The sequence below is a fragment of the Chrysoperla carnea genome, chromosome 4 (assembly GCF_905475395.1).
Source record: "Chrysoperla carnea chromosome 4, inChrCarn1.1, whole genome shotgun sequence".
Lineage (NCBI taxonomy): Eukaryota > Metazoa > Arthropoda > Insecta > Neuroptera > Chrysopidae > Chrysoperla > Chrysoperla carnea.
Window position 1 is genome coordinate 53,000,342 of NC_058340.1, and position 13,463 is coordinate 53,013,804.

The window sequence follows — 13,463 nt, forward strand, 5'->3', positions numbered from 1 at the left end:
AATATTTTATAAATTATAAGTACCGCGTATTTTAGGTTTCGTTAAATTTCATATAGATGACAGTACGTCATATAGTCAGTAATTAAATCCGATACACATTTGATGAACACATACAACAAGTTACACAATATACTAATAGATGGTGTTGAATATGACACGTTGATAGTTCAAAAACATGTTTTAATAAATGTCAAAAATTCCACCACCGGGATTCGACTTTTTATTACATATATATATAGTAGCAAATAATTGTAAGTAAAATCATTTGTGAAAGGTGTGTGTTTGTAAATTATCTCCTTGATTTTGTTTTGAAATTTCTAATAACAATGTGTGGTGAGTTTATTTTTTATCAATAATATTTCTAATAATAATAACTTAGCATTTAAGATATTAGTAAATACGTATAATAATTAACCAATTGTTTTGTCAAAATTTTGTTTTCAATTGTTGTCTGGGTAGATTGTTTTTATGAAGGATTGTGTGAAATTGTTTATTTTACTTTCCTTAAATTCCATATGTTTATTAATTGATTGGTTAATTAATGTAAAGAGAAATTAATTAATCAATCACTATAAATTGCAGTATCCATCAAATATATTTCGTGCAAATTTTTTATGATATATCTTCTAATTTTGATAAGAAGTGTGTATTAGTACATATTTTAATTATAGTTTCATTTAAAAATCTTTTTAATTTTATTATTTCTAGAATATATGACAATTAACTATTTATTTACAATAATGAACATATCTTCGGTCTTTAAATAATAAAATTGCCTTTTTTTTCGTGCTTATATTGCTACTATCTCATAAGGTAGCAATTATTTGGCGCCATACTAACAAAGAAATTGTATCTAGTTGGTTTAATTGGATTGGACAGACAATTTTTAGATTGAAAATTATTTGATATTTCATATTTCATATTGCATCAGATTTTATTATTCCATTTTATATGAAATAGAATTTTTGTATTAATTATATTATTGCAATATTGTTTTGTATAATGAGATTCTACGTTTAAGGAAACTTATTCTGAAAGTATTTCTGAATTGGGTGTTATAATTAACGGTATTCATTTCAAAGTAAAATCATTCATGAAAAGTGTAGTTCATTTTTTATCTGTAAAAGGATGGATTTTTAATGTATAAATTGAATATTGGAATTTCTCTTTCAAAAGTAAATATTATTTAAGTGTTTAAAAAATTTGGACTATGTTTCCACTTTTATACTTGAGTTTTATGATCATCAAGACAAACTGCCAAAACATTTAATATTAGCAGGAGGTGTTAGCTAATGGATAAGAAAATTGGAAACTTCATTTTCCAAGTGCATTATTATGTCAACTTATATCGTAGCTACCATATTGTCTTTTTTCTGTAAACGGCGTGTTTGACCTTTTTCTGTTTCTTTAAAGATTTCTAATTTTACAGACAATTTTGGTAGTGGCAACAATACATAATTCTAATAGCTCCATGGTTTTCGAAAATACAATACGAATCATCGTAATGAGTTTATAATAACAAGTGGAAGCGTTGGAAAAATTGCTTAACTTCTAATCTTTAACAAATTTAAATAACCATTATTTAAAAACAAGTTTTTATTCAACAAAAGAAATAGAAAGCAACTTTTAATCAACTAAAAAGTAGAAAATAAATTTTTTCCTTAAGTCAACTAAATGTGACCATAAAGAAACGTTTCAGGCACTTGCTGTTATCACTTGATAATAATGTATAGCGCCTCGAGGTTTTATTGTCATATAAAAGTAATTCAGAGGAATTTATTTTCTACATTTTACATCATTATTTACTTTCTTAGCTATTAAGTTAAATAAAATTTTTCTTTTCAAAATTATAAGGTTTTTCTAAATCCTTTTTTCGGAAGTAAAAAGGGCGTTTGGAATAACGAATGCCACATTAAGTAGAATCTTATCTTAGAACTTAGAACTATTTTCACCTCTTGTTTTAAAATTTGCTACTCTAAGTAACATTCGGCGATCGTCCCCAAGTTTTTGTGAGCTCACACGAGTTGGGTTACTAGGAGAAATAGATAGCGAATTTCGAATTGATTTCAATTTTTTTTATGGGTTATTTATTTATTTTCACAAAAGGAAATTGAAAATTTTTAAGAATTTATAAAATAAAAATAGTAAATGCTTTTCGTGTTGTGACTACTTAATGATAGAAATAGATAGTTTTCATATAAATATACAGGGTGAATCAATAGAAACTGGTTAAACTCCAGGGGACGATTGAATACAACATTAAATCACTGCCCTGTTGTGTACTGTTTTTCTAATAATGGGCCAGTGAATTAGGGGTAGTGATTCCATGCTCATTTTTGAGTTTGTAGTATACCTTCTACCAAACAGTTATTAAAAATGAAAACAAATGAAAGTCAGATAAGAACATATTAGGGTTCCCAAAAAAATTTTTGAAACTTATGTTTCTTTTGAGGGCAGATTCTGTTAGAACTAGGGAAAATTAGTCGAAAATTAATTGCAATAATTTTCGATATATACCATAGTTTTAGAAATATTGATGCCTAAAAATTTATAGGAAATCACTTTTAAAAGAAATAACACACAAATGCCATTGCTTTCATCACTTTAAATGTATTTTATGGAAAAACAAATGCCGCTTGTTATATAATTTTCTTTATAGGAAAATATTTGTCTTGAAACGCAAACTTCAATAGTTCAAATCTATAAACAACGTAAGGGGTATTGAAAAATTAATCTGCTTATAAAGGGCATTCATGAAAATGCCCGATTTATATACACGATTTAAAGATGATCCTAAGAAAACGGAATTTTCTGGGAACGACTTTAATATATTTCATATTAATTTCCTGTGTAAAATACATTTCTATATGTGATATCTTGGTCAAATTCTCGACAATACCGATAAAAATTTATGTTCTTTACATATGAAACTTGTCGGAACAAAATTAAATTCCTAACAACACGAATAGAAGATAGATATATACGTTTGTTTCGTTTTGCGGTAGTTTTTTTGTCCTTTTCAATGTGATAATGCATTTTATTTTACGTTGGCTTTCTCATGTACATATTTTTTTGAAAGTACGGACATCAAATCCAAGGTTCTTACCTTTCTAATGTCTATGTCAAGTTTGTTCCTTTCAAAAATATATTTTTGGAAATGAAAAATTGCATTTTACAATGACTTCCTTATAATTTTTTTTTGTTGATAAAATTGATTTTGTTTTTTTGCATAAATCTTTTTGGACCTTTCATAAGTAGTTCAAGTGTTAACAAATTAAATTTTGGAAATATGACAGATATATTTTGACTTCCGTATCAATTTTTAGTAGAGTATTGCGGAAGTAATAAATTATTCATATTTAAAAAAACATTACGTTTTGAATAAGAGATTACATACATTATTGCAGTTACAAAAATTTGCCTAATTAAATTCGTCCTTCAAAAATTAAACAATATAAATTTATTTGAACGTTATTATTTATAAAACAACTTTCACTGAATTTTTTTTTCAAAAAAAGCAATTTAAACTTATTTAAGTTAATTAAAATGTTTTGATAGTATTTAGAAGAAAGTGTGATAATGTGGTGGTTAAGGACATTGGATAACCTTGGCTTGACTATACGCTTCTTCCTGAACAAGTAAAATTAATTATTTTAACAGTATATGTTAATTTAAGTCAGTTAATTTTTTGTTTTGAATCTAAAAGCTGAATATTTTAAGTAATTTAAAATATTGAAAACCTGTCGGACAGCATCGATTTCAAAAATTATTTTTTCTATGTGTTCCTTATAGAGTTTTAGGAACTTTAATCATCACTAACTTTGGAAACTGTTTGTTTTTAGTTCATTTTTGTTAAAAATAAACATTACTCAGTTGAATTAAGTCAGTAAAAGTGTTCAATTTCATGATTTTTTTATAAGTTGTTCAATTTCAAAATATTTTCTTCGTATATTTATAAAATTTTTCTTTTGAAAATTGTAAAGTTTTTCTAAATCCTTATTTCCTTTAAATACCATATAAGTTTTTTTTGGGAAGACCATTTATTTTCCATAAATATAAAAAACGCATACCTACATATAGGACATTTTTTTAATTTTAAGATCCCCTTGCCTGACTTCAAAAATTTGATATGGTATTGTTACTGTAGGCTATCTATTGGAGATCGTCCAAAAAAGGTGTCCGGCGCGGTGAACACCATATCTCTGGTTTAGATTATATAAAATTTAAAAAAAAATCCAAAAAATTAATTAAGTCGATAAATGAATACAGGTATTAATCGAAGGAATAGTCAAAATTTTGATTTTTGACAGCTTCCAAAAAAAAAAATCAAAATTTTCAATTTCAAAGTGGTCTAAAATATTGAAATAATTTTCAGAAATTTTATTCCTTCCTTTGATTAATACCTGGTGAAAATATCTAAGAAGGTTAAGTAAAAATACGAAACAGATCGGTCGTGCCGTTTTGGAGAAATCTTACTCATCGAATTTGAAAACGCTGTTTCAAGAAAAACGCGTTTAAAGTTTCAAAAGACGTTTACACTCAGTTAAAATTTTTTGTTGTTGATACGTTTATCTTTGCGAATATTTCTTGTATCAATTTGAAATTTTGAGAGAATATACTAAATTATGTACATTCCGAAAATTAAATTCCATAGTGCGATACCTGTGGCTAGAGAAATAATAAATAAGATTTTTTTTGCCAAAAAATGAGAATGACAAAATAAAAACAAAAGATTCAATTATCATTATATTTATTTACAAATATAAATTCATACCATAAAGTTAATTTTACTTATGAGAAAGTACTTATGAAATTAAGTAATAATATTTTTAATAAAACAATATTTTTAATAATAGTAATTTTACCTACAATTTATAAACTTTCTTTATAAATTTTTATTTTGATATTGAATTCTTTAAGTACAGTCTTCAATTTTTATACAATTGGTAAATTACTTGTAATTGCACATATGTGGGGTGTCTCAAATAACTAGAGACAGAAGAATACCAGCAATTCTTCATCGGGATATAAAAATAGTGGCTTTAAAGTTTTTGGATCCGATATTACATTAACGAAATACGACTTTGTTAAATATCGTTTGTAATTTTGAAAATATAGTACCTAAATTTTAGACAAATAAAAATTGTGTACCAAGCATAGTTGCATTGTTATGTATTAACTAAATGCATATAATTCTTTATTAACGTAAAAGAATCCATCCAAACCAAAGTCCATTAAAAACAATCCGTATAAGTCCATTAAAATCGCAAAAAATTGAACAAAATCTATAAATAGAGATTTTTTTTAGTCTTTGTTAATGAACTTAGTGCCCTCATGTGGTTCTTTTATACAAATTTGTTTTTTTCTCTTTTTTTTAGTCTTCGTAAATGCACTTCGGGTCCGCTAATGGTGCCCTATTTCGGGAACCCGATAGGTAACTGCTCCTTTGCCCATCTGTTATATCCACCACTGCGTAAAACATACGCATCGTTTTTTGCAAATACGAATGTTAACAAATATGCAAATATTCGCGAATGTAAATGCGAATAATCGGCACATCACTAGTATGAACCGAAAAATCTCAAATTTTGGATTTTGCATTGAGCGTAAACAGCTTTCTAAATGTAAATATAACGAAAAAGTCAGATGATAAATTATAGTAAATTTTACTTTTTCCAACTTTTCTTATTTCTTATTTTGGGTTAATAATTAATGAAATCCTATTTCGTTAACAGTGCGTTAGATCGAAAAAAGCCAAATAACTTTTCCTTTAATAATTGCATCCCTTATTCATTTATTTTATACTGCACTCTGCACATGACTTTTCAAACATCCTGTATAATATATAATTGGTGTTATGAAATAAATAAAGATGTAATTTTATCGCACGCATATTCATTGATGGACAAGTGGAAGTTAATTATTGAAACAAGTGATTCGATTAGACGTTAAAGCTATTTACTATACGAATTACATTTTTATGAATGAATTGCATTTGCAGTTTAATGTTTTTTTATTTTAATTCAATGTCTTAAAAAATTAATTTTCATTAACAATCTTAAGCATTTCCGTTTGATTTCAAGTGTAATATAAACTAGATACTGATAAAGTTTATTCTTTTTATTATTTATTAAAATTTTTTTTTTTATTGATTGCACACCTTAGCATATCTAATAAATTGTATATTAAGGACGTTCTCAAAAAAATGACTTGAGACTTACATTTCAAATTTTGAGGATTGATTCTGTAAACATGGGAAAATCAGGCAAAAATTAATAGTAAAATTTTTCAATATAAACCATCGTTTTTGAAATATTATAATAACAATGGAGTTTAACCTCCGTTTTCTGACATATGCCTATAACAAAGGCCACCCACATCAATATTTAATTTTAATTTATTTAACTACATCCGTATATATACAATTACATTTTATGATGTGGGTGGAATCGGTTACTTCGTTCTTATCCAAGCGACGACAATGTGATCAATTCTACCGCCCTCATTAATTTTAATTGTTCACACTTATCAACAAAAATCACTTATAAAAGAAATAACACACAAATGTCATTCATTTCATCACTTTAAATGAATTTTATAGATATAAAAAAATTTATGTGCTTATAAAGGGCATTAATGAGAATGTCTGATTTATATACACGATTTAAAGATGATCCTAATAAAACGTGATTTTTTTTTTTTGGAAACGTCCTTAAGGTGATTCCTGTAGGTGATATAAAATTAAATTATTGTATTAACTATAGTAAAGTTTCATGGAATGCTGCCAATAGATAAATTCCAATTTTTAATGATTATATTACATGAATACCTTTCGTCAGAGTTTAAAAAAAAAATTCTTTGTATACGTATGAGTTAGTAATCAATAACATATCAAAAATTCAGATTTTTATCAATAGATTTCTTTCATGTCCAATCAACCTTAAATGTATACGTTATTTATTTATATTTGCTAAAAATAAAAAAATGTGTTTTTACTAATAATTTCCACATACAAGTAATTATTTTATGCGAGTATGTATCTCCGTTCAAAACAAACGCACTAATCTAAAAAAATTTCGCTAGGTTGGGTAGGAATTTTCATATAGACTATTCGCACCGTGCGTGAGTTTTATTGGAGACGTTACCATGGTAACGATACACTACTTTAATTATAGAATTGTATGGATGCATATATAATTGTATGGATTGCATTTATGGCTTACATTGAAAATTTAATATTCTTGTCTCACAAATTTAAATAAATAATTATGATAATTTACATTTGAAAAATAATATTTGTGCAATTTGATTTCTTATTTTCACAATTTTTAATGCATTCAGTTTAATTGATTCGTGTTTTTCAATAATTTTAATTTGACATTTTCTATAACATTAACATGTAAAGAATTGCAAATTAGTCATAACAGCCTCATTTATCACCAAAATTTTTCACTGGAAGCGCTGGCACTGTTTTTATTGTCCCTACCATGACTACGCACATAACGAATAGGTACAGATTGATTACTTTATATAACGTTACTCTTTTTTTAGGGTGCATTTTTGAAAACATTTTTATTGTTGATCCATCCTCTTAGCTAATAAAGCTTTCAAAAAATTAATTTTATTAATGTTTGTGATGGGCTGGTGTAGTGCGTGGAATATGCATGAAGGAGGTGCACTCAGCCTCGAAAAATAACTCGTGGGCAGCCAATATAATCTAACCTAAACTAACCTACATAGTAACTCCTTTAAATAATACTCATGCACGTAGCGAATAGCTAATTATATTAATTTAGATTTGTGTGTCTGTTTTGAAACAAAGTATATTTTAGATAATGAATAAACTTTTTCTAAGTACTATATCCTTGTTAATTGCAGATAAACATAAAAAAGCAATTATTTTATCAAAATTACATTTAAAACTACAAAATCACATTAAATACGTCACTTTTGTTAGATAGGTATAATAACATAATGTACGTATTATTGTTATTGATTAATTATCATTAGTAAATCTGCTTCACTTGTTTCAATAATTTTTCCATACAATACTAACAGAAGTGCTAATTAATCGCAATTATGATAAATTCAATACTATGAAATTTGATATAAAAATTTTTAAAGACTTTAGTACCTAAAAAACGAATACATCATAATAAAATTTAGTTGTGAAATTTAATTATAATTTTATCTTTAAATGATTGGTATCTTAAGCTTGAATTCCGTCCAAAGGAAATTTATTTTTTTTCGTAGGAAACATAAATCTCAAGTGGATTAGGAATTACGGAATTTTAAACATTTTACCGTCTTAAATTTTTCAATTTTCAGTTTTTATATTATAATAACTATTAAAATAAACGATCCGAAACATAGGACAAGACTTTATTATGTTATATTCAGTAAAAGAACAGGCTTAGGTATTTATTGGATTTAATATAATTTTTAGAAGGATGTAGTTTGGTAAGAGTGAGGTTAAGCATAGATTACCAAGTTACAAAAGTTACTTAAAAAGACATTTTAATTACCAATTTTGGGTAGGGTTGATTTGATCAATTTTGACGATTTCATCCCCTCCAGCTCCACGGCTCCAAGGGGAGTTATATCAAACCTATAAGGACCTTGTTGATATAAACCCTGATACGAAGTTTCACTGCTGTCCCCTCAGCCTCTCCCTATAAAATCCCATTTTCCTGTATTTGGAAAGGTTTACCCTAGAGTGTGGGCCTTCTTGAATTTTTACTTTACAATACTTTATTATATATTTATAATATAATAAAACAAAAACTCGATTTTGCATGAGGTATAATAGTTTTTTAATAGGAAATGATATTTTGATAAAATATTTAAAATTAAAAATAGTTTTTATTACATTTTATCATATTGATAATGCTTACGAAATTTTAAAATAGCAAAAATATTAATTCAAATTGACAATTTAATTTTACATACCAACCATGTTTTGGTAATAACGTTATCTCGTAACCTCTCCACTAGTAAGGTGTGGAAAATTTTAATTATTACTCTGACGCATTGAATCAAGTTGGAAAAATCTGTAAACTTTGTGAAAACTAAAAATTTTTACTCCAGAGGGATAAACATAGAATCAACCATAAAATTATACTAAAACTAAAACCGTTAACAGAATAGTATTCGTAATATGTCAATAAAATGCATTCTAAGTCAAGTATAGTGTCAGTCAAGTATGGAATCACCCATAAAATTCCCATTATCTCCGCAGTAGGCTATTATTTTTAACCTCCGAACTAAGAAAGGGGGTGTTATAAGTTTGACCGTTATGTGTGTGTGTCTGTGTGTTTGTCTGTCTGTGGCATCGTAGCGCCTGAACGGATGAACCGATTTTATTTTTTTTGGTTTCATAGGAAAGGTAATTTAACGGAGAGTGTTCTTAGCTATGTTTCAAGTGCGAACTTAGGTTTACGTATTTGAAAAAAAAGTTGGCGATGATCTTCAAAATCGATTTAGTTTGGAAAAGGCATGACATAAATAATTACTATGGAAATGAATGGCCAAATAAACCTGGTTTATTTCATTTCAAAAAGTAAAATGGTAAAATAATTAAGTAATTTAAAACAATAATTCAAAAGAACAAAGTCAACTCAAATATTTCAATTTCAATTATAATATTTCCAAAAATTTGTCCCAAAAAATGATAGCTCTCTAAGTACCCTTTTCATCTCATCTGATGTCCTTGACCATCACTTCGATATTGATTTAAGAAGGAGTGTTATAAGTTTAAAGTGTTTATCTGTGCGTCTGTGTGTTTCTCAGTGGCATCGTAGCCCCTAAACGGTCGAACCGACTCGATCGAGAACATTTTGTAGCAAAGTTTCCATAAATCGGTTTACAAGGAATTAAACGCATTTGTCGGGAGTTTTTTAAATTTTGAAAATTTCACTTGTGTAAATAAACAATGTTTGATTAAGAAATAAATTTAGGCCATTTATTCTCAAGCTATAAACATTTACACACCATGAAATGAATGAATGGCCACTATAAATTTAAAAAGAGGGACAAACAAAAAGACATTCTAAATAAAAATTAGATATTTGCGAATAATAATAAATAAATGTAAAACATTTTAATTCGCAAATTCAATCACTTATAAACAAAAAAACATTCGATTACTTCATATTTTAACAATATTTATTATAATACATATTTCTTGCATCACATTCTTAAATTCCATAACTTCACCTCATAAAATGTGAATAGAGGGATTGGAATGGAACACAGTGATACAGCATAAATTTAACCTAATAATTATATCAGGACCGAATTTAGATATATCTCTTATAACATTATAATGAAACTTTATTTCAAGATTTTATATTTATGACAAAAAAAGAGACAAGGTAATCAAAATTATTTTCTCCATATAAAAAAAAAAATAAGAACGCTTCTTAGTTATTATTTTATTTTAAGCTTTATTGTTGTAAAATACTTTAAATTTGAACATCAACATTTCCGGATTAAGAAGAAGGGTAGCATTTTACGAGTCGAGGAGTGTCTCTCACAAATTTTATGTTATTTTATGTCCCTCACAAGAGACATAAAATGACATACATTTTAATTGTTAAAACATCAAAGAGTACAGTCTTATTCAAGTGCTGAAAACGGAACGAATTTTCAAATTTTGGCGTGAAAATTTCTATAGGCGCGTTAGACGATATATAATATATGTATAATAAATAATATTTGGTAGGGTAAAATCTCATTGTTTCGCGTCATCAACATGCTATGAATATAGCTACAGATATAACACTATGATCTAGGAAACTAAAAACTTTTTTCAATCGAAAAAAAACGACGACTTTGTAATAATAATTAAAGCTGTATACTTTACTATTAACTAAGTGATTCTGATCTTTGGTAACTTTTGATTACTTTTCATAGATGGAGTTTGATTTAAAATTTGAAAAAAATGATTAATTTTATGATTTGTTTATATTGTTATAATAATAATTTTTAATCCTCAAACCAAAAAAGGGGTGTTTAAAGTTTAGCCGCTATGTGTGTCTGTCTGTGGCATCTTAGCGCCTGAACGGATTTTTTTGTTTCGTTTGAAAGGTAATTTAGCGGAGAGTGTTCTTAGCTATGTTTCAAGTGCGAGTTTAGGGTTCCGAACCCGAAAAATTAGCTGGGGGTTTTTTAAATTTTATAAATTTCATTTGTATATCATTAATATGAGCCGATTATTCATCGTTTGGTAAATAATTTTAAATCAACTAATGATAATAATCAGATACGTATTTTATCGAAATGTCGAAGTCCAATCAAGTGCCTTTAAAAGTAATCATAAACAATGATCGATGATATAGAACACGATCTATGTGGCCGAGTTTTCGCAGAATTGTATTTGGATAGTATTTACAGCACACAATTTACTATAAAATATAACTTTTTAAAAAAATCAAGGATATCTCAAATACAACCTGTTCAATTTAAGTTCGGACATTCTTAATGAAAAACCTTTTAGAATGAATGGAAGTAAGTTTGAATTTATTCATATATTTTTTTTTTACAACGAATGAAGTTGTATTCTTCGGATATGCGCATTGCTGCAACATTATTCATTGGTTTGCAATAAGTAATGCAAACTTTTTTCTTTCATAAAACATCATTATTTCTGTTCATTCATAAAATAGCTAAATTCTGTTACATTTTATTAATTGATAAAAAAAAAAGTATACTGGTTATTCACTTTTTTCGAAGTGCACTAGCTAGATAATATTCCACAGTTTTCCATTAAGAGAGATAGAAATTTAAACTTAAATTTTGTGTTTGAGAAAATTTATTAGTAAGTGTATTTTATGGAAATTTATGTGATATTTTGATAACAGTTAAAAAGCAATCGCAACTTCGCGTGCAACGCGATGAAAATAATGTTTGAAAATCATCATGCAGCATCAGATACAATATTGAACAACGTATGCAAATTATTGAACTTTTTTTAACAAAATGAGGATTTAGTTTGTGCTACTTACTGTGTACTACATAATTTTTAGTGGCTCCCTCATATTAGTATATTCTATGTTTAGTAACAACGCCTAGCAGTGAAGCTGCGTATTACATTTGGCTTTTATGATACATCACACTCTCTCTGTCTCTCAAATAAATAATAAATTTGGTGTTATCTCATATCCATGTGCTATCACTCTCTTAAATTTTAAACCGGCGAGTAGCCGAGTTTGTTAAGGCGCCTTAACTTGCTTTGACTACAGTCTTGGAGGTTGCGGGCTCCACCCACATCATAAAATTAATTGTATATATATATATATATATATATATATATATATATATATATATATATATATATATATATATATATATATATATATACATATATAATTAACTGTTATTGACGTGATTTGAGAAACGGAGGTTAAACCTCATTATTATTATTATTATTATTATTAATCCAAATTCTTAAAAAGAGATTTTCTTACTTAAAAATTACTCAATGAGTATTTTTAAAGATTACTATACAGTTACTTATTGAATCGAATAAGTTTCGCTTTCCATTTCTGATTAGGCTAAATACGGATTAAATTTTTATTTTTGAGTTTTATAATTTCCAATGTGATTGTTGACTTATTTATTTAAAATTTTGTGGTAACAATTAAGTACATGAAAATAACATCGCCGATATCATTGATATTATCTAATTTTTTCGGAAACAATCATATCAGAAATTATAATAGGCAGCTGTATCGAAAATTGTTTTTAACGTCATTATTATTGATTACCTGTTGATGAAACTAGAGGATGGTAGAACCATAGTGATCCAAGTAACATTTCATTTTTATATTTGATGAGAAAATAATAATATAATATTTTTAAAATATAAATTAACTGTTGGAATAATGCCAAAACATCATTGTATTAAATTATTTTTAAAAATCAATTCTCATGAAATTTGAGGTTGAGATTTCTCCAGGAAAATGATGCCAAATGATACTTGGATGATCGTCGCATGGAAGAATTATGAAGAATTATGTTTTTTCGTGTCTATACGCTAAAATCTATATTTTAAGAAAAATGGTACTTGGATCACTATGGTTCTACCATTCTTATTTGTGAACTTTTTCTTTAAATTGAAATTAAATAAGACCATAAACTGTTTAACATTTCTGAAATCGATGTCAGGTATAAAGCAAAATATCCTTGAGTTGAGCTTACACTCACAACTTTTGCTGAATAGATCTTAGTTTACGAATTAAAAACTGAAACGATAATGTAAATCCAATCCTGTATGAAATACTAACCTGTGAGTAAAATACCATTGATTTTCTTGAGTGGGAATCATTCCCGCAATTTCTGACTGGAGGACAGTCGTCAAATTACAAATAACAAACTATAACGACAATCTTTGTTTCAAATAAATTTAAATCCAATCCTGTATGATATACTTGTAAATAAAGTACACAATAATTTTAGATATA

General features: G+C 26.9%; 1 protein-coding gene across 1 annotated transcript in view; it reads left to right on the forward strand.

Moving 5' to 3' along the window:
* Nucleotides 1-252: 252 nt before the first annotated feature.
* Nucleotides 253-13,463, forward strand: part of LOC123297269 (glutamine--fructose-6-phosphate aminotransferase [isomerizing] 2-like) — a 34,545-nt gene continuing 21,334 nt past the window's right edge. The window contains exon 1 of the mRNA XM_044878868.1: nucleotides 253-333. Within this exon, the coding sequence (XP_044734803.1) occupies nucleotides 327-333 (7 nt within the window). The 5' untranslated portion in view covers nucleotides 253-326. The remainder of the gene's footprint in view (nucleotides 334-13,463) is intronic.